Here is a 19,190-nt window from a genome sequence, read left to right on the forward strand (position 1 = left end):
ATCTGTATCTTAACGTAATTATGCAAATTACATCTTTATGGTCATTGGTTTGGTGTTCAATACATGTTTGTTCTTTACTGCTGTCAATTATTTTAGAAAGTCTTACTGTGGTTGTAATGCTTCCTTAAACTGAGTATCGGACACTGTTTTTAATGTAGCCTATGCTGCTTGAACTGATCAGAATTTCTTCACGGTCTCCCATCGTAAAGACGAATGTGTCATTCTTACACAAGAACCGGAGCTCTCACAGTCATCATGACCCCCCTCCGACTACTCTGGGGTAGCTTTACGCGCGCCTCCGTTCGAGGGGGCTGTCTTTCCGTGATTGAATCCAGCTGTTGTCAAAGTGCTCGGGGGCCCCATTAATTTGCAACGCAAAGCAATCTGTACACCCGACGGAGAACGGAAAACATAGAACAGTTCGTTTTGAAAGACATTCCTTGTACAATTGGTCAATGTACCGAAGTTGCAGGTCGACGAGACAGCGGTTAATCAGAACCTGGTGTCGACTTTCGCGTAAAGGCGCATAGTCTGAGCTTGGGGAGCGCCACATGCGCACTGGCATATCCCGTTCGCTATAGTAGCCAGAAGATCAAGGGGAGTTTACGGGTCGCGAGAGTCCCTCTTTCGGGAGTGATCAAGAGAATACATAATGCTTTTGGACGTATGCGGTGTTAGGGTCTGGACTTACTCCAGGTCAGTACAATACGTTGCTTCCATAATTAGGTTGCTTCATCACTGAAGTGATTAAAGTTGAGTTTTCTTAGGAACTACAACTATGCGAGTTTTCTTATGACTTCAGTAGCCGTCCTATTCTGAATCTTTAAGATATCTCTAAACAGTGGAATCTTTTCACTATGGAGTGGAATGTTAGCTAATTTGTTTTTAAACTTGGTCAAATCTTCGAATAGATTTTGTACTGAAACTTTGCTCCAATTTTCAGAATGTTGACAGCTCTGGTATTTACATTGTTATGTATCAGCAATGGGAATGGTCAGGTAAGATGACTTTATTTCAGTAAAACCTTGACACAGTCTGTGTGCATGGATTTCATTCATTCAGTGATTGGGCAGCAGTGAGTGGATATGCACCTTTTGGGTCACGTCCACTGTAAAAGGAGCAACATTAATGTGTTCTAGGTTGTTTTTAGGGCTGTCTGTTTGCCATGACAGTTCAGTGAAATAGCCTATTGGTGTTTCTCCTTTAGACCTGCACAGAAGGCTTTGCCTACGACCGCAGAGCGAGGGTGTGTGTCGGTAAGGTCACCTCCCTCCTGTGTCCTCACAACTGTTCTGAATACAGAGTGTCTTCCTGAATATGATATCCCACAGTTATTGTAAAGTCTGTGCCCGAATACTTTTCTGAATGAAGCAGCCTGTGTGTCTCTGAATAATTAGGCCTATGTTTTTAATCCAAACCTATTTAGCTGTAGTAGTCTATTTATAAATGTAGTCACCTAATGGGTTTCTCTATTTCTCAGATGTGGACGAGTGCCGCACGGTACCATTGCCTTGTCGAGGAGACATGCTCTGCGTCAATCAGAATGGCGGCTACCTGTGCATCCCGCGGGGCCTCTACAGCCAGCCCTACGCCAGACCCGACCCACCAGCACTCCCGGAGCCGGCTTACCCTGACACATCGGCGGGTTTCCCCCCCGACACGTTTCGTCCACCGCCTCCAGGGCCCGTGGAACCCAGCTACCCGATAGTCAGCCGCTCCGCGCCGTGCATCCTGGGATACTCAGTTGGAGAGGATGGCACTTGTAATGGTGAGTGCGTTGTCAACTTTGTTTTGAGTCAGGAATCCAAAGACTGTATCAACCTGAGGGGTCAAACTCATTTCCATCCTACGTTGCTCACCTTAGCTCTGGAAAAAAGTTTAATCTGCATAGTTTTCCAGCGCAGTAGATCAATAGTTGCATACCCTTTAAAATCCAAGACGATAGTAAAGGCAAATCATAAAGCTGGCGGCTTGGATGTCTGACAAAAGTCGGTCTTGCAGAAACCGCAGCAGCAATGGCGGGTTTTAAGTCAATTTCGAAGTGAATGTGTTGTCGTGAATACCGCGCATAGCATTGACCGCACGGTGGGGTGTTTATCTCATCACACTGCAGTCTGTTATTGCGTTACTGTCCAGGCCTAGCTCTCTCGCTTTGCTCCAGTCTGAGTTGCTCTGTTCCCTATTGAGTGTCAGCTGGTAGTACAGTAGGCCGTTGTATGTCTCCACTACCCCCCACCCCCTGGCTGGAAAGGGGTTGCTCTCTGCTCATCGATAGAGGTGGCTCAGTGGGAGGTCCAAGGCATCAATTGTGCTTGCTTTCAACTGATGTCAACAACCCCGTAACCTCCAGCTGCTCTCCCTGCCTCCCCCCTCTTTACCCCTCTATGTCTCCTCTCCTCTTCCTGCCTCATGTCTTCTCTGCTCCCCTCTAACTCTCTGACTGTCAAGGTTTTTTTTGCCTCTGCATCTTTTTTACTCTCTTTGCCTCTTCTTTGACCTCTTTCTACCCCTCTTTGTCTTGCTACATCTCTACTGCTCTAGCTCTCTACTTCTCTGTACTACTCTACCTCTCTGTACAACTCCACCTCTCTCTACCACACTACCAATCTACCTCGCTAAGTCTCTATACTTCTCTACCTCTCTCTTCCGCTCTACCTCTCTATTTACCTCTCTCTACCACTCTTTGTCTCTACGTCTCTCTACCTCTCTCTACCTCTTGCTCCACTCTTGGGTCACACTGCCCTGTCTGGTTAGATAACAACAGACCACTGTAGTCTGATCTCATAGATCACAGTCACATTAGTAGTTAATCTGTAACATAAGCTTTTATAACTATTCACTTCAAATCATCTACCTAACTGCATTTTATTAATTACTAGTAATGATACATTTTAATTGATTCTTTGGTAAGCCTGTTTCGTAGCACACCCTTGAGATGTGGATTCCAATTCTGTAAAACTTATGTTTTAGCTTGTAGCGTTAGCAACCACAGACTGTGTGCTCACCTGGTGACAAGCTGCTGGTTTGAACACACACAAACATGTCAGGGTAGTATATCATCATTCTGTCTTGACCAACCTGTGTCATTGTAATTTGTGCAGATATCATTCCTGTAAATCTAATCCCTACTCAGACTTTTAATGGGTTGGAAACACTCAGAGGATTTGCCCTAAGCCTTGTTTGGGTAAACCACAGGATTGCTTTTCAGCCATCTGCAAGGCCCATCAAGCAGGGATGAAGTCATTTGTTGCCAGATCTGAACCGCTTTGGCAGGGCACACACCAGTGTGGTGGAACTGGGGGGAGAGACTGGCCTACAAACCTGTGTATATACAGTATGTGTCTGTGAGACACAGTGTGAGAGAGAGACAGAGAGAGAAAGAGAGGGGGGGCTATTTTGTGTGTGTGTGTGTGTGGGGGCATGTGAGAGAGAGAGGTGATGTAAGAAGTCGTTGAGTGACAGAGTTGGGCTATATAGACGCCCTGCCTCTGCCTGGTACAAACCTGGCTTTGTCTCCTAGTCTCTGGAGGGCCACTTCCAATAATATCAACAGTTCCTTTGGTCTGGCAGAGTGGCATGACATCTGTCTTCCCTTGCATCAACTGAAACTGTTGACGCTGTGAGAACTTCCTGTTGATTCCAGTAGTTGGCCTTCATGACCATGCAGAAGAGTTATGGTACCAGGAGGGAAAAACGGTCGGCACAGTTTAAGACACCGTACTTGAAGTTTCACTCAAGAAGTGTAAATTATCCATTGGGCTATTTGGAGTCGAATTTGGATGACAGAAATCTTCCGTTTGTTTTATTTCTGTCACACGTGCTCTTTGAGTCTCTTTCTCTTACATTTAGTCATTTAGCAGAGAGCGACTTACAGTAAGTAGGGTGAAGTGCCTTGCCCAAGGACACAACGTCATTTCGCACGGTGGCGAATCGATCTGGCAACCTTCTGATTACTAGCCCGACTCCCTCACCACTCAGCCATCTGACTCCCGTTAAAACCCGCTACTCACTCTCTTCCCACATATGTCTTCTTCTCCAGGGTTCATCTTCCCTGCGTGGGGCCCAGTGCTGGCCAAACCAGCTGCCTTTATAAGGAGCTGAACCGAAGCGCTCCCAGAGAGCGAGACCCAGCTGAACTCCCTGGGGTTTGGCCACACATGTGCAGCACATGCTCTCCTGCCTCAGACGGGGCTGGAGCTGCTAACCGCTAGCAGGTGCTGGCCTGTGTTGCTGTTGGCCTTCACTGGGCCCTGGTCGTGGACCAGGCTGGGGCCAGGCCAGCGGTCGCTAACACTATCAGGGCTTATCACACTCAGCTGCCTGTTCAAACAAACGCTACGACTGACTTCACAGTCCCACCAGACCCCCGGCCTCGGGTCTCTGGGAGTGGGTGACTTCACTGTCTGAGAACCATAAACAGAGCTTGGAATTCCGATGTGTGATTTCCACATAAGGAAATGTGCCTCTTGTTGAGGAGTGTGTGAACCGCTGGAGGAGAGCTGGTGGAATTCCAGCCTCGGATCTCTTATCTCTAAATATTTGAACTGGAAATAAATATGCTGAGTGTGAGATAAGGGTCTGATGATCATTCAATACTACAGGGTCAAAAAGACCACCTGGGACAGTCAGTACAAGTCTTTACAGTTTTGCAGTGTTGATGATGACCTTCCTACCTGCCCTCACCCCCCCTCCCCACCCCCCACACACACAGACACTCACAACACCCCCTCCCACATACATGCACACACACAAAACACCTTCTCACGCACACAAAACACCCTCCTGCACACAAGCATCGTGGGTGCACGCGCACGCACGCCTCTGACGGCCGTTCCTATGTGCTGCTCCTCCAGACATCGATGAGTGTGAGGCGGAGTCGCACCAGTGTAACCCCACCCAGGTGTGCATCAACACGGCGGGGGGCTATACCTGCTCCTGCACCGAAGGCTACTGGCTGGTGGGGGGGCAGTGCCAGGGTGAGGAGTCTCGTCACTCACTATCCACGTGTGTTTTTGCATGTCACCACAAACGGCCAAATGTAATGTTTTGTATTGTGGTTGATACTATTTCCATGACTATATCATTTCATTGTGTATGACACGCATATACTGTGGAATGAAACAGTGTTCTCTCTTTCCCCTGTCCCTAACCTGTGGGAGCAGATATTGATGAGTGTCGCTATGGATACTGCCAGCAGCTGTGTGCTAATGTAGCGGGCTCCTACTCCTGCTCCTGTAACCCTGGCTTCGTCCTCAACCCAGACGTCAGGACCTGCTCAGGTACACACACACACACACACTCCTCCTGCAACCCTGGTTTCATCTTCAAACCGGATAGCATGACCTGCTCAGGTTGCAAACATCACTAACCTCTAAGCACTTCAGAATTATGACATCACTAAGCACTGCAGGATGTGACATCACTAACCTCCAAGCACTGCGGGATGTGACATCAGTAACCTCGAAGCACTTCAGAATTATGACATCACTAAGCACTGCAGGATGTGACATCACTAACCCGTCAGCTCTGCAGGGTGTGAACATCACTAACTCGTAAGCGCTGCAGGGTGTGACATCACTAACTCGTAAGCACTGCAGGATGTGACATCACTAACCGGTAAGTACAGAATGTGCATAGTGAGGATGATGATGACTATGATGATGGTGAGGATGACACCTCTGTGACGCCCCCAGACGTGGATGAGTGTGAGGAAGAGCCCTGCTCGCACGGCTGCTTCAACACCTATGGATCCTACATGTGCAACTGCGACGAGGGATTCGAGCTGGCATCCGACGGCACTTCCTGTATCGGTAAGGATACTGTACCTTACATTCATTATGATGTTATTATGTAGCAGACGCTTTTATCCAAATCAACACACTGTTGAAATAGTGTACGGGTCCAGACGGTGGAAAAATCAAGGCTCAGAAGTGCACAGTTCTAACTGTATCCCTTACTGTGTCAGACATGTTTGGACATTTCCTTCGTGGGATGTAAAGCGTTGAAGCCGTTCTGTGTTCATGACGAGAGTGAAGCGCTCTGCGATGCCGGCAATGTGACCAGGGTGTCATGTGATTGGGGGGTGGGGGGTGGTAAGGCCTCGACGCCAAATCAAGAAGCCGCAGGTTCAATCACTTTTGCCCAGTCACCTTGGATAAAAGCGTCTGCTCAAGGAAAAGGAATATGTTGTGGGGTGCTAACGGTGTTCTGCGTCGCCTGTAGACTTGGACGAGTGCAGCTTCTCTGAGTTTCTGTGTCAGTACAGATGCGTGAACACGCCCGGGTCCTTCTCCTGCATCTGCCCTCCTGGTTACTACGTCTACGAGGACGGACGCAGCTGTGAAGGTAACCACGGCAACACCACCTGACGCCTCAGCCTGAAAACTGTTGACGTGTAATACCAGAAAGCCAAAGAGACGTTTAAGTCAGTTGGACATGTAAAGAGTCTTCCTGTGTAGGCCCCAATGTGCTTTTGGCTGTTTGGTGTGATGATCCAATGTCAGGATTCTTTCTGTTATCCGTGTTTGGGTCTTTGCTTGATGATACAATGTTTCTAGACCTCTAGTGGTCATATTTGGTAATACAGTGGCTGAAGTTGTTAATAATGATTTAGATTTTTACCTCTAATGGAAATCATTAGTTTCATAAGCTAATGATGATATTGTTGTTGAATGATGATGATGATAACGATGATGTTGATGTTGTTTTAACGGACTTTAATTGTTGTGTGTTTGATTTTAAAGATTTCAATGAATGTGACACTGGTAACAACACCTGTACAACAGCACAAGTATGTTTCAATTTCCAGGGAGGTTACACATGCCTGGATCCTTTAACATGTGAACAGCCTTACATTGAGCTCAGTGACAAGTGAGGAGAATTCTCTTTCAGTTTTTACATACGTGTATGAGAGACTATGAAACGGCATCCATCATCTCTCGGGTCACCCTGAAATATGTCCCATAACAACCATCCTTTAGTGAAACCACTGGAGTCAAGTTAAGCTCTCACTGTGATATATATGATTGAAATTTGGGCTTACGCTCGTACGATATTGATCCAAAGTGTTAACTTCACCCCCTCCCCCCTTCCTCCCCCCCCCCCCCCCCCAGCCAGTGTATGTGTTCAGCTGAGAACCCTGCCTGCAGAGACAGGCCCTTCACCGTCCTGTACCGCCACATGGACCTGTCGTCTGGCCGCAGCGTGCCCGCAGACATCTTCCAGATGCAGGCCACCACGCGCTACCCCGGGGCCTTCTACATCTTCCAGATCAAGACGGGCAACGAGGGCCGAGAGTTTTACATGAGGGTACGTAGGGTGAAGGCCCCTGGGTCCTGGAAGCAGGGCTGGGACGCTCTGGGAGGGTGGGATGTTTGGATGGGTGGATGGATGGATGGCTGTACGAATGGATGGATGGGTGGATAGATGTATGTATGGATGGATGGATGGGTGAATAGATGTATGGATGTATTGACCCTTCATTCATCCTCGAGGAGAAATTGCGGAAAAGGGGGTCACTGTTTTAATGATCTGCTGTAATCCAGCCCGCACCTACATACCGACCACCTGTCCACCTGTGTAGTGTTGATTCTCGCTAGACTGCACTCTGAGGCGTCCCTCTGGTGTGTGTGTGTGAAGGCACACTAGGTGCATGGCCAGTAGGTGGGGCCATAGGAGTGTGAAGGGGAGGAGGAGGGAGGAGGTGGAGAAGCTTTCTGGAAACTGCAGTCAGAGGAAATTCTGATTGCCGTGGCATCCACAATGCCAAATTAATTTGTGACTCTTTGTTTTTTGGTGTGAAAACATTTCATGCCTCGACAGATGGGACGTGGAGTACCTAAAACTCGGTTTGCCCACGAGGCAGCTGTGTTTGATGTTGGCGTCACCATCACACCTGTCCTTCTTGGAAATCGCAGGGACGATACTTTGTATCAACACGATATGAAAGATAAACATTGTTCTTTCTCTTTCACTCTCGCTCTTCTCCTCGTGTTACGCAGCAAACCAGTAACGTCAGCGCCACGCTGGTCCTGTCCCGGCCCCTGAAGGGCCCCAAGGACATCGTCCTGGACCTGGAGATGGTCACCGTCAACAACGTCATCAACTTCCGCGGCAGCTCCATCATACGGCTCACGATATACGTCTCCGAGCATCCTTTCTGAAGAGCCTCAAACTCCAAACTCCACCACGCACAGTATTACCTTCTGAAGACCCTCAAACGCCATACACATACATTATCCACTGCCTGTCCCAACCTATCATACAGCATGTCTTATGGATTCTAGCATTGTCATCCTTCTCAGTACGCCCTCCACCTTTGGTCTGGGGGTATGAGACTGTCATCACCATCACTCATCTCATCAAGATTGACTGAAGTTCATCTGCTTGGAGGAAACAACTGCTGTCTGGTTCAGTCCACCTGACTATTCTACAGGACACCAAACTCTCCAGCAGCCAGACATAAATAATCACTGTTACTATGTTCCATGAAACCAGTGCTGTCTGTATGACGTCTGTCCTGCGCGCCGTTTGTCTGTTGTGTACTCGCATCACTGTCGTTTCTGTTTGGTTTTCTATGCTTGAAAGAAGCTGTGAATCGAGCTATTAACGTGTGAGTTGACATATTAGTGAAATCACGTAGCAGCGGTTTGTCTCTTGTGTTTCTTATCAACCCATCAAGGAATATCGTTTCTAAACTTTGTATCGAGCCACACCGCTCTGCTCTCATTGGTATTCAACTTTGAGAGCGTAACAGAAAGCTTAGGTGAGCATTGTTGTACACTTTGATGTAGCATATTCCTGTTATAGAGATGTCTGAAATCCACAAGCAAGTGAGGGATGACCTGGGTTATAAACCATGAATTTTAAATGATTCATGTTTAATAATATGATTTTTACAAAATGTTTTGAATAAAGCAGGGTTAGTAATGATTTTGTGTTCACATTCTGCTTCAATAAGAACTTCAAGTGAGCCTGGTCAGTAAAATAAATATATGTACTGGACCTGAAGCTGTGAGATGAGCATTATTTCTGTCCGTTTTGTTTTTGTAGATGTGAAACTAGACACTTGTGGTTGACGTGAGACAACAGGACAAATGAAAGATTATCTGTGTTTTTTTGTGTTAAAGTATTCAAGAAGGAAACATATGCGGTATTTATTCTGGAAATCACGTAGGGCTTTCGGGAATACGTGGTGATCCGTACATACCTCTGAGTAAGCAAACAGAAAGAGAGAGTGAGAGAGCGACATTAGAACACACTTCAGATATGCCTTGATACGTACGGGCACTAAGAAGGACAACCCAGTGTTAGTAGAGGCGCGTAACTGGAATAAGCGCTTTGATATACGGTCCCTGTTTTACCTGTTTAGCTTCTTCCAAGACGGGAAAGCTCGCAGGTATGTAAGACTTATGAGTTATTTGATGGGCCATGTAACGTTTAAATTATAACTTAAATAAATAACTTAAAGTCTATACACTTAGTGTAGCCTATTCTTATCCACATGCACTTGACTGAACACTCAAGTTGCCGAGTCACTTGATCATATGATTTAGTCGTTTTCAAAGAATAATAATGTTATCTGAAGGACCATAGCCAGATTGTTGTTATTATTACTACAATGTTGTCATGTTTTCCTTAAATTCAACAGTTGACTGTTGAGATCGCTTTTATCTTCCAACCCTCATCTCGATATTCCTCAGCATGGCGCTGGAATGCATCAAAAACTGCTGCAAGAGCTTTTTAGGCAATGAGAAAGAAACCCAAGGTGAATTACTCAATTCCATTCTCAAAGGATTACCAGAGAAACTACACATTTGCAGACTGAGTTTATTAATGCTGTGGCGTGGATTCCCCCCTTTGAAGAGATCACAGTGAGGATGCCGACAGCCCGGGCTGTGTTAGAGGGGGGACCCTACGGTGGTCCACGGAAAGGAGTCGGGGTCTCCGAGGACTACCTCCTGTCCAAACTGCCTCCAGATGGTAAAGACGTTCCTTTCGTGCTCCCCACCTTCAAGCCTTCTTATGTCCAACCCCAAGGCTCACGCTACCCCAACTACAACGAGGGGCCAGAGGGTAAATACGTCTTTATGGTTCCATCAATCATCTCTTTCACATTTTAAGATCGTGTTTAATTCTTATATTCTGGAATTATTGGGAGGACACACTTTTTTTAAATTTTATCTTGACGTAGACTTGTATGTTTTTGAGTAGGCTATGTTATGTAACACGCCAAACTGCCAAAAGAAATGTTACACCTGCTAAGAGAAGAGCGTTCGTTAGTTTAACGTGTGCTGATGTGATTGCTGTACAGGCACAGCCAGGACCACGTATGCAGAGAGGAAGGCTGAGCTGTCGGCCTCCAGTCACATCGTCTACAACCCTGACTCCCCCGGGGCCGGCCGCCGAGGGACCGCTAGAGACCGGACCTCAAACCCCCATGCTTCAGGTATATGGTAAATCATATTGGGCGTTGATTGACAAATGAGTATTTTTTTACAGCAAATTGTTTTCGTAAAAGTTTTTAATGGGTCACTATTATCACCCCCATACCCTCCAAAAAGTCCTTCAATAAGCTATCCTCAGACGTAAGATCTGTGTAATAGCCGTATTATGACTAGCTGTGTTTTAACTGTGTGATAGCTGAAAGCCTATGTTTTCCCACACAGGCTGGGACCTGAAAAATGGTCGACAGAGACTTAGCAGTTCCATGTTTGACCTGACCAACTCTCCTGGTCAGATACAGGTGAGAATGTTAGTCGTCTCCTCCTAGATCCCCTCTGCTGCCCAACCTTGATGAAGCAGAAACCTGCCCTCTCGCTCAAACACCTGGTTGTCTAGGTGCCGTCTCAGTCACTGTGCGTCACTCGTTGCTATTTTCACCACCCTCTGAGGTGTGTGAAGGAGTGGACAAACCTTTTGTTGGTTGTGTTAAATCAAGTGGTCATCAATCAGTTTAGTGTTGAAGATTTTACAATGGCCTGTGTTTGGGCTGAGCTGGGCGGGGTATTCTTAGCTGTTTTTGTTACATAATATTAAATCCTTATTGTTATCAACACTTGATAAATTAATGTGACTGTTCGATAGGTATTCTCACTGGACCTCTGACCTCTGGGATGGTCTTGTGTTATGTCCAATAGCAGGCTGACGCATGGTTTACACTGGTGTGTAGTTTTAGGGATCTGTCTGGACAGGGTGGGCGTGCTCCAAATTGTTGTGCCACGTACATCAAGGCTACTGTGCAGGAGTTATGAAACGTGTGTTCTGGTCAAATGCATTGGTACTAACCCCAAAGTAGATGTAAAAAAATGTTTTACATCCATATTCGCAGTAAAACCCACCCTGTGGCCATTTTGAAAACTGTCAAGCAGTCAAATACAGTCGTACATAGAGATTGCATTGAAAAGAGAGAGCTTCACCTCTCTCTCTCTCTCTCTCACAAGAAGAATGGCTACAGCTCTGTCGGATGTCTCACAGTGTGTGTGTGTGTGTGTGTGTGGTTCTCTCTGCGTGTCTGTCTTTCTGTGTGTGTATTACTTTTTGTGTTGGTATGTGTGTCTACAGCGTGGTGACTCAGTGTCCAGTGTCCAGAGCAGTACGTCGTCCATGAAGGATTCCATTGAGAGCAGCCGTAGCCTTGGTAACTAGCCATAACAACATGTTCCTCACATATCATCAAAAAATACCACTTTCTACAGTATTTGAATTAATAAAACAAAACAAAAAACTTTTAAACCTCTCCCAGTCCCTTTCTCTTCACTCCCCCAGTTCTGCTTCCTTCCCCCAGTCCCCCTCCCCTCCTTCCCCAGACTGCCCGCCCCCCCTCCAATCCCCCTTCCTTGGACTTACCCCCCTGCACCCCCCCCCCCTCCTGTCCCCCCCCCAGACCTCCCTGGTCTGGTCCACAGAGCCAGATTGGGATAGTTCTGCATTGTGCAACAGTGAAGGGGCCCCGGGAGTAATTACTTCCAAATGTTTTCCCTGCAGTCCAGCATTTAAATGTAGATAACACTCCAAACAAAGAACCATTAACTTGTTTTTCACGATAAAAAAAACAAAAAAACTATTCTAAACGCCGTTCCGTGATTGACTGGTCTGTATCCATCCTGCATTCCAACAAATAATCTGTCAAGAAATAATGTTGAAAAGGCATGTTTAGAAACCTAGTCGAAACCTTTTCCCCCTAGAGTCCGTCAGCCTGTCTGGGGAGGAGAGAGAGCTGGGGAAGGTGTGCGTGCGTGTGAGTTACCAGGAAGCCCTGGAGCAGGTGTGGATCACCCTAGTGCAGGTACGGTTACAGGTTCAGCGGAGGGGAGCTCGTGCTGGGACAAACCCCACCATTGTGTTCTCTGGTCCTCCTCCTGAATGGGCCTTCTGTGCTACCAGAACCCCGCTACTTTTGCTCTGTTAAGTTTTGCACACTGACCCACGAGGAATGATAAAGTTTTCCTGTCAGGAATTCTCAGAACCATCCTCAGAAGAGAGATGTACCTCAGTGGTTAAACTTTTACCAACAACATCCTGTGATTATATGTCGTGATAAATAAAGCAATATAATGTAAAAAGGGATTCATCGAGCGCACACTTTCATACAAAGCAACATACAGATGGGGATTTAGGCCTGTGACTCTCAGACTGGTGGACCCTGCAGCGTGTGTTCTCCTGTGTTCCCAGTGTTCAGACCTGAGCATTCCTCTGGACAGCAGTGAGCAGCAGAGGGTCGGAGTCAAGGGCATCATCACCATGGCCAAGCCCATCCAGTTTAAGAGCTCCGTGAAGGAGGTCTCCCAGGTAACACGAGGCCCCACCAGGAGTTCTGTTGGATTCACCCAGAGAGAGGCCCTCTGTTGGCTAGATGAGCCCGGGGAGAGGTGATTCTGTCTGGGCTGCAGCTGGCCTCGTCTCCCCCTGGGTTTTGTAGTCCGGTGGTCCTCACTCATGTCTGACTAGCATGGTAATGGACCGGCTGTGTCTGACAGACTTTAGATTGAGACGTACGATTCTAAGATGAGATTGATGAGTCACAAAAGGCATTGATTGCGACTATGGATTTAGCTACACCGCAGAATGAGAAATCTCGAACTCATTTTACTTCTGAAACTGTTAGGGTCCTCAGCTGCTATGTAAATAACAACTCTGACATTAAATCCCACACGTCATCTTCCACATCTATTCCCCCCCCCCCTTCCCCCTTCCTCCCCCCCAGGAGCCAGTCTTCATGGAGACCTTTGTGTTCTCCGTGCGTCTGCAGCCTCTCCGCTGCAGTGCTCTGGTCCTGCGCCTGCAGACGCAGCAGCCCAGGAGACGCACCGTGGCCGAGGGCGTCCTCTCTCTCCGCCAGCTGGGCCCCAAGGAGACCCAGCACTGGCTGCACCTCAGTCCCCCCTCCAAGACCTCCGTAGGTGTCCTTCTCTCCCTCTCTCTCCTCTCCTCTCTCCCATTGTATGTCTCTCTATCTACTGTGTTTCTCTCTCTCTCTTCTCTCTCTCTTCTCTCGCTCTCATACTTGGGAAGTGTCAACAATGTATTCTTTCCTCTGGCCATTCTCTCCGTCGTACCGCCCGAACAAACCTGCGAATGCCTTGACGTACTCTTGATTACTCATTTCTTTGTGCAAACAAGCTGCTTAAGACCTGCATATTTGTTTAAAAGAGAGGAGAGCTCAGTCACCTTGGCCATTGTTCCATTCATACAACACCAATGAAAACCGAAGCCCTTGTGAAAGTACCATTATTTTAGGTTCAAGTTATCTTGCTCTCGAGGTCCGACCATAAGGAAATGCCGGCCGTGTGGGAAAATCCCAGCCTGATATTCCAGCCTGACTAACCCTCCTTGCTTGTCGCTGCCCATGTGTTGTTCTTCTCATAATGAGTCTTTATCAGTTCTCTGCTTGCAGAGCTGAATGTGAGAGCAGAGAAGGCCTGCTTGCGCCTCGTAAAAATGTGCTTTCTCCTCTGATATATGGCAGTCTGGCAACCGCACTGTCAATATTGAAAGTTCCCCAGCTTCTCTGTGGTTGCGTAAGCGGAAGAGGTAAAATAGAAAATTTAAATTTACCATCAATTTGAGATGAAATGTTTATTGGACGGAAACAGAATCTCAGGCTGTGGATCCTGGAAATGTTAGATCTGTAAAGTAGGTCAAACCTCAAAACGACTCAAATGGGAAACAGGGGGTTTTGTTGATAATGGGCTTGACCGTAACTGTAAATTTGTGAACAGAGAGAGCAAGAGAAAGAGGGGGGGGGGGGGGGGGGGGGGGGGGGGTTGTAAAGAAAGAAGTACTGCTTCAATTTGAATATGCTATAGAGTTCTCATAAACTAAGTTTCCATAGATGTTTTGGGTTCTGTAGTATAACATTTAAAGTATCAAGAAGAAAACCCTCAGGAGACTCCACTGAGAATAGGTTTAGTGGTGATAGTAGCTTTGAACACTGAACCACAGAATGAGCTGGAGTAGGAGTTGAGCTGCAGAAAGTTTGCGGAAGGTTCTAGCTTCCAGTAAGCGCACTCACCAAACAATCTTTTCCTGCATTCCTATCATCCAACAGATGGCTCATTAGGCCTCAGAAACAACTTAAAGTACACAGGGATGAGCTTGCTGAAGCAATAGGTCAACAGAGCTTCTAAGCACATAAGGAGCCACCAGTGGGCTGGTGCCGGAACAGCATCTATCAGCGGCGAGCCGTAGATGTTGTCAGCTGTGTTGTCTGACAATGGTTTCTGCCCCACCCCTCCAGGTGTGCCACTGCGAGCTCCACCTGGCCACCTGTTTCCAGCCCGTCAGCGGACGCCTGCAGCTCCACATCCTGTCTGCCCAGAACCTGCCCGCCTCCTCGACTCCCCTCAGCCAGGGTAGGTGGAACAGGAACCGCTGACTGTTCGATTCGCTTCACAGTCGACTCTCAGGGGATTCATATCAATGGCTTCATTGCACGGGTCGCTGCCAGATATTTGAGGTTAATTCACTGTTAAACCAGGAGTCATTTTAGTTGACCCTGGCTATCTAAAGTAAACCACCATCACAACTATAACATAATACATGAATTTGCCAGATTCTTATATCCAAAAACAACAGTTATTTATTTGGTAACCACCCGTTTGTGCCGTATGCTGTAGGGTTTTTTGTGAAGGTGGAGCTGCTGCAGCTGGGCAGGGTTCTGATGAAGAAGAAGACTCCAATGCTGCGCTCCACAGGGGGGCAGTGTGAGTGGGCCGAGGCATTCCACTTCCCCCTGGCCGTCCTGGACCAGGGCTCCCTGCTGAGCATCAAGGTCTGCAGCCGCAGCTCCGTGCGGAGGAAACGCCTGCTTGGACAGGTGAGGAGGGTCGTGATAACATTGACATATTAAGTCAGTAGATGCTTTTATCCCAAGTGACGTACATGGGGAGATTTGAACCAGCAACCTCTAGGTTTGTAGTAAAATGTTGTTCCACTGAGCTACACCAAACTGTAGGTGTGTGTGTGCCACCTGTAACAGGACTCTGATTGTAACATATAGTCATATGTTACACAATGCACATCCTCTAACTGACTGTCTTAAAGAAAAGTGGGAAATCTTTTTTCTCTTTCAATTTGAAAGTGGGGCCTGACTGAAAACAGTTGAGAATCAGTGCAATAACGGTCCTCTCGCCCCTCCTCTCCCCTCCTCTCCTCTCCCCTCCTCTCCTCTCCTCTCCTCTCCTCTCCTCTCCTCTCCTCTCCTCTCCTCTCCTCTCCTCTCCTCTCCTCTCCTCTCCTCTCCTCTCCCCTCCTCTCCCCTCCTCTCCTCTCCTCTCCTCTCCTCTCCTCTCCTCTCCTCTCCTCTCCTCTCCTCTCCTCTCCTCTCCCCTCCTCTACCATCCTCTCCTCTCCTCTCCTCTCCTCTCCTCTCCTCTCCTCTCCTCTCTTCTCCCCTCCTCTCCTCTCCTCTCCTCTCCTCTCCTCCTCTCTGGTCAGGTGGAGCTGGGGTATGACAGCTCCACCCAGGCAGCAGCAGAACAGTGGAGGGACAGCATGAGCCACCCTGAGAAGGTGGTGTCAGCCTGGCACCGGCTCAGCTGAGACCCCCAGCCAGGCTCCGCCTCTGCTATGGAGTAATCCCTGCTGTCCTGTGTTAAGTCAATCTTTGAAAAGAAGCGCACAGAGTCGTTGGGTTCAAAGAAAGTCCAATAGTTATTTATTTTTGCCAGCAAGGAGGCAAGTTTGATCGCGGTACAAAGTTGTCTGAGGTCTGGAGTCTGAAGAACTCCTTCTTATCCTAAAGGTCTTGCACGTGTGTGTGTTATATGTGTGTGTGTATGTTGTGTCTGTCTTGGAGTGGAACTTTCCAGGGTGAAGTGCTGACCTGACCCTTCCAGGCTAACCAGATGGCATACTAAGTACAGATAACGGTCAGAGTTTATGACATCCTTAACAATGTATGGGTCAGTGTGTTTACGTAAGTCTAGTGTGCCTAGAGTTCATTTGGAGGGTTCACACAGGGAATGCTGAACACCAGTATCTTTATATGCAGTAGAAAAGGTTACATCCTTAATTTCTCTAACACCTGACGTTAGTAGGGTCGCTACTGTTGCCCCCCGAACCTGATCCTGCACACCCAAGCACCTAGACCTCTGGCCCAGTGAGCTCTACAGCTAGCATGGAGCTAGCATGGAGCTAGCATGCTCACAGAGACTATGGGTCGTACAGTGTGACAGACACTGGACATTCTATGAATGTCTGAGAGTGAGTTCAGATTTTACAGTTTGTAGCGTATTGTAGATAAGGAGATTGAGATTGTGTTGTGTTGTGTGTGCTGTGAATGTTTGTTGTGAGTGTGTGTGTTGTGAGTGTGTGTGTTGTGTGTGTGTTGTATATATAGAGACCTGTAATGTTGAACAATAATTCAGTGGTTAGCAGTATCAAAACAAGAGTTGTTTTGATGTTTTGAAGAGTGCTATTTACTGACTGTACCAAATGTACCTATGTCGAGTTTACTGTATTTATATCCTGTACTGCCTTCTTTCCTGTTCTACACTATACATAGCATTAGCCTACAATACTATGATGTCATCAGATATTGTACAAGGCCTTTCTTGTATTGTGCACAGTTGTGTATCAAAGCTTATAAAATGTGTTATAGTTTCAAATATTTATTTTCTTAAGATTATTTATCTTTAATGTATAACCTTATTGTATGCCATAAAGTAGCTTCTCATGGTGATCAGAGTGTGTGGTGTGGACTGGTGTGTTCGGTTTAATCATGACAAGGCCCTGTCCAACATGTGAAGTAGGTCGGTTGCTATAAACACTTTTATCCATTATCCGAAGGATGATTGTTTGAACCATCTTAAGCACTTGAGAAAAAACAGCTTTGACCTAAATCCAATCCACCAGCCACTGATTGGTTAGCCTTGTTGTTTAACTATGAATTGGTTCTGCTGGAGAGGAAATCTCTGATTGATTCCCCGGTGTAAAGATTTGGTTGTTCTCTACAGACAGACAGACAGACATCAATTTAGGGAGGACACACATCAATTTAGGAAGGAAACCTAACCTTGACTCTGGCGCTCGTGTTGCCCTATTTTCATAGCTATGGGAGAACTAAAACGTTCAGTGACAAAGTGTAGTATGTTTCCTAGTTAGTTTTGGGTCAAATCCTTTCAACCCTGGTCCTCAGGGACCCCCTGCCCTGCATGGTTTTCATGCTTCCCTCTTCCAACACACCAGATTGAAATGAATGCGTCATCACTTGTTATCAGGCTTATGCTAAACTTCATAATGACCCATTCATTTGAATCAGGTGTATTGGAAGAGGGAAGCATGTAAAATAGGGGTGGGGGGAAAAATCAATTCACATATAAATTGCGAATCAGTCTTCTAGCGATTCACATCGATTCACAAATGTCAAAAATCGATAAAAAATTGTTTTTGTTTAAATTCGAACTAGTTATTCTATTTGTCTCAGGGCTGCCTTAATTACAAATTGTCAAATCTTGAATGGTTGCAGTCAGCTTAAATTCAATTGCATTTGTTTTATAACAAGAGTTTATTAAACTGCAAGAAAAACAATACATTTCAAGGTTTTGATGCAGTGGTATTTTTTTTCTCAACACGTATCTGCCTATCACAGTCAAATAGAAAGAAGTAACAATAAACAGCAAACTGAAATCAAATATAAGCATATATTGATTCGAATTTTGATAACAAATTCCAATCTAATCATGAGGTACCCAAAGATTCACACCCCTAATGTAAAACATGCAGGGCAGGGGGTCCTGAGAATGGGAATGACTGACAAAATAACCATTGAATAATTGGGGGCTATTGCAAGTGCAGTGTCCATTGGAAGCTGTATTCCCAGCTATATTCTTCTGTATGTTTTCTCGCAAACTGCTCATCCAAATAATTGAGCCACAGAGAGACAGACAGAGATGCTTGCCATTATCATAGCTAGATACACTGTATATACAGTATATGTGTACAACATCTAATTCTTTTACACAATTTAGCATCACTCAACATCACACACAAATATAATATATTGATCTTAGAAACAGTCCAATCAGAGTGGTCACAGTGGGTACATGTGACCCACTAGGAAGGGATGCTCTGCCTACAGACTCAGGGAAAAGTCAGGCCTGAAACAGCAGTGCAGCAAAACATGCTTTGTGAGCCTGGCCACAACAAGTCCACCACATCCTGAGTGATAGGTCACTAATAACCATTTACGTAATTGATGTTTGATCTTTGTTAATGGTTAGTCAGTCCACTGGCCGTTCCCGACACACCTTTATCCAATGACTGTAATCTCATTGCACGCATGCCTAACCCAATAGCAGTAGACCTGGCATCCAACCAGGAGTGCCTCTGCAATTACCTCTTTATTACCTTTGCTTTTGTTGAAAAGTATTTATTGTACCACATTGTATCACATTGGCAACCTAACAAACGGGTCATACATATTCCACATAAATGATGAGGTCTTCCTGTACGAACAAGTTATGGTCTACCCCATGAGATGTTTTCTAAATATTCAGGCATGCTTATCAACTTCCTCTTTGACTGTAGTTAGTTAGTGATTTTACATCTATTTAGATTTCACAAAGTATAACAATCAAGACTTAATGGTTATTGACGCCCAAAACGTTAAGCTCACTAAAGTTCCACAGGCTGATGTGCATCCTTCTTCTCTCCTCCTTCTCTCCTCTCCTCCTTCTTCTCTCCTTCTC

General features: G+C 46.4%; 2 protein-coding genes across 3 annotated transcripts; both read left to right on the plus strand.

Annotated features, from left to right (window-relative positions):
* The first annotated feature begins 306 nt into the window (after positions 1 to 306).
* Positions 307 to 9,009, plus strand: fbln5 (fibulin 5). The gene is made up of 11 exons (XM_047046611.1): positions 307 to 696; positions 944 to 998; positions 1,208 to 1,256; positions 1,481 to 1,768; positions 4,854 to 4,976; positions 5,163 to 5,279; positions 5,694 to 5,810; positions 6,223 to 6,345; positions 6,744 to 6,870; positions 7,113 to 7,308; positions 8,001 to 9,009. Exons 1-11 carry the CDS (start codon positions 653 to 655, stop codon positions 8,160 to 8,162), a joined length of 1,401 nt encoding a protein of 466 aa, XP_046902567.1. The 5' UTR covers positions 307 to 652; the 3' UTR covers positions 8,163 to 9,009.
* A 103-nt stretch (positions 9,010 to 9,112) lies between these two features.
* Positions 9,113 to 17,957, plus strand: LOC124485194 (tandem C2 domains nuclear protein). 2 transcript variants are annotated; one of them, XM_047046624.1, is made up of 12 exons: positions 9,113 to 9,397; positions 9,650 to 9,766; positions 9,865 to 10,074; positions 10,313 to 10,447; positions 10,668 to 10,744; positions 11,563 to 11,638; positions 12,186 to 12,286; positions 12,673 to 12,789; positions 13,205 to 13,396; positions 14,738 to 14,852; positions 15,117 to 15,316; positions 15,937 to 17,957. In XM_047046624.1, the coding sequence occupies exons 2-12, from the start codon at positions 9,703 to 9,705 to the stop codon at positions 16,039 to 16,041; spliced, it is 1,392 nt and encodes a 463-aa protein (XP_046902580.1). In that variant the 5' UTR covers positions 9,113 to 9,397; positions 9,650 to 9,702; the 3' UTR covers positions 16,042 to 17,957. The 2 variants fall into 2 exon arrangements, with proteins under 2 accessions (XP_046902580.1, XP_046902590.1); XM_047046634.1 differs by having other exon boundaries at positions 9,702 to 9,766.
* Positions 17,958 to 19,190: the final 1,233 nt, after the last annotated feature.

This window comes from Hypomesus transpacificus, chromosome 3, assembly GCF_021917145.1.
Source record: "Hypomesus transpacificus isolate Combined female chromosome 3, fHypTra1, whole genome shotgun sequence".
Classification (NCBI taxonomy): Eukaryota; Metazoa; Chordata; class Actinopteri; order Osmeriformes; family Osmeridae; genus Hypomesus; species Hypomesus transpacificus.

What these genes read in the sequence shown, in the direction of transcription:
- fbln5 (XM_047046611.1), top strand. Translation starts at nt 653, where the DNA reads ATGCTTTTGGACGTATGCGGTGTTAGGGTCTGGACTTACTCCAG. An exon ending in AGACGTCAGGACCTGCTCAG is followed by an intron (nt 5,280 to 5,693) that starts GTACACACACAC and finishes TGACGCCCCCAG; the next exon opens with ACGTGGATGAGTGTGAGGAA. An exon ending in GGACGGACGCAGCTGTGAAG is followed by an intron (nt 6,346 to 6,743) that starts GTAACCACGGCA and finishes TTGATTTTAAAG; the next exon opens with ATTTCAATGAATGTGACACT.
- LOC124485194 (XM_047046624.1), top strand. Translation starts at nt 9,703, where the DNA reads ATGGCGCTGGAATGCATCAAAAACTGCTGCAAGAGCTTTTTAGGCAAT. An exon ending in CAATGAGAAAGAAACCCAAG is followed by an intron (nt 9,767 to 9,864) that starts GTGAATTACTCA and finishes CCCCCTTTGAAG; the next exon opens with AGATCACAGTGAGGATGCCG. An exon ending in TGAGAGCAGCCGTAGCCTTG is followed by an intron (nt 11,639 to 12,185) that starts GTAACTAGCCAT and finishes TTTTCCCCCTAG; the next exon opens with AGTCCGTCAGCCTGTCTGGG.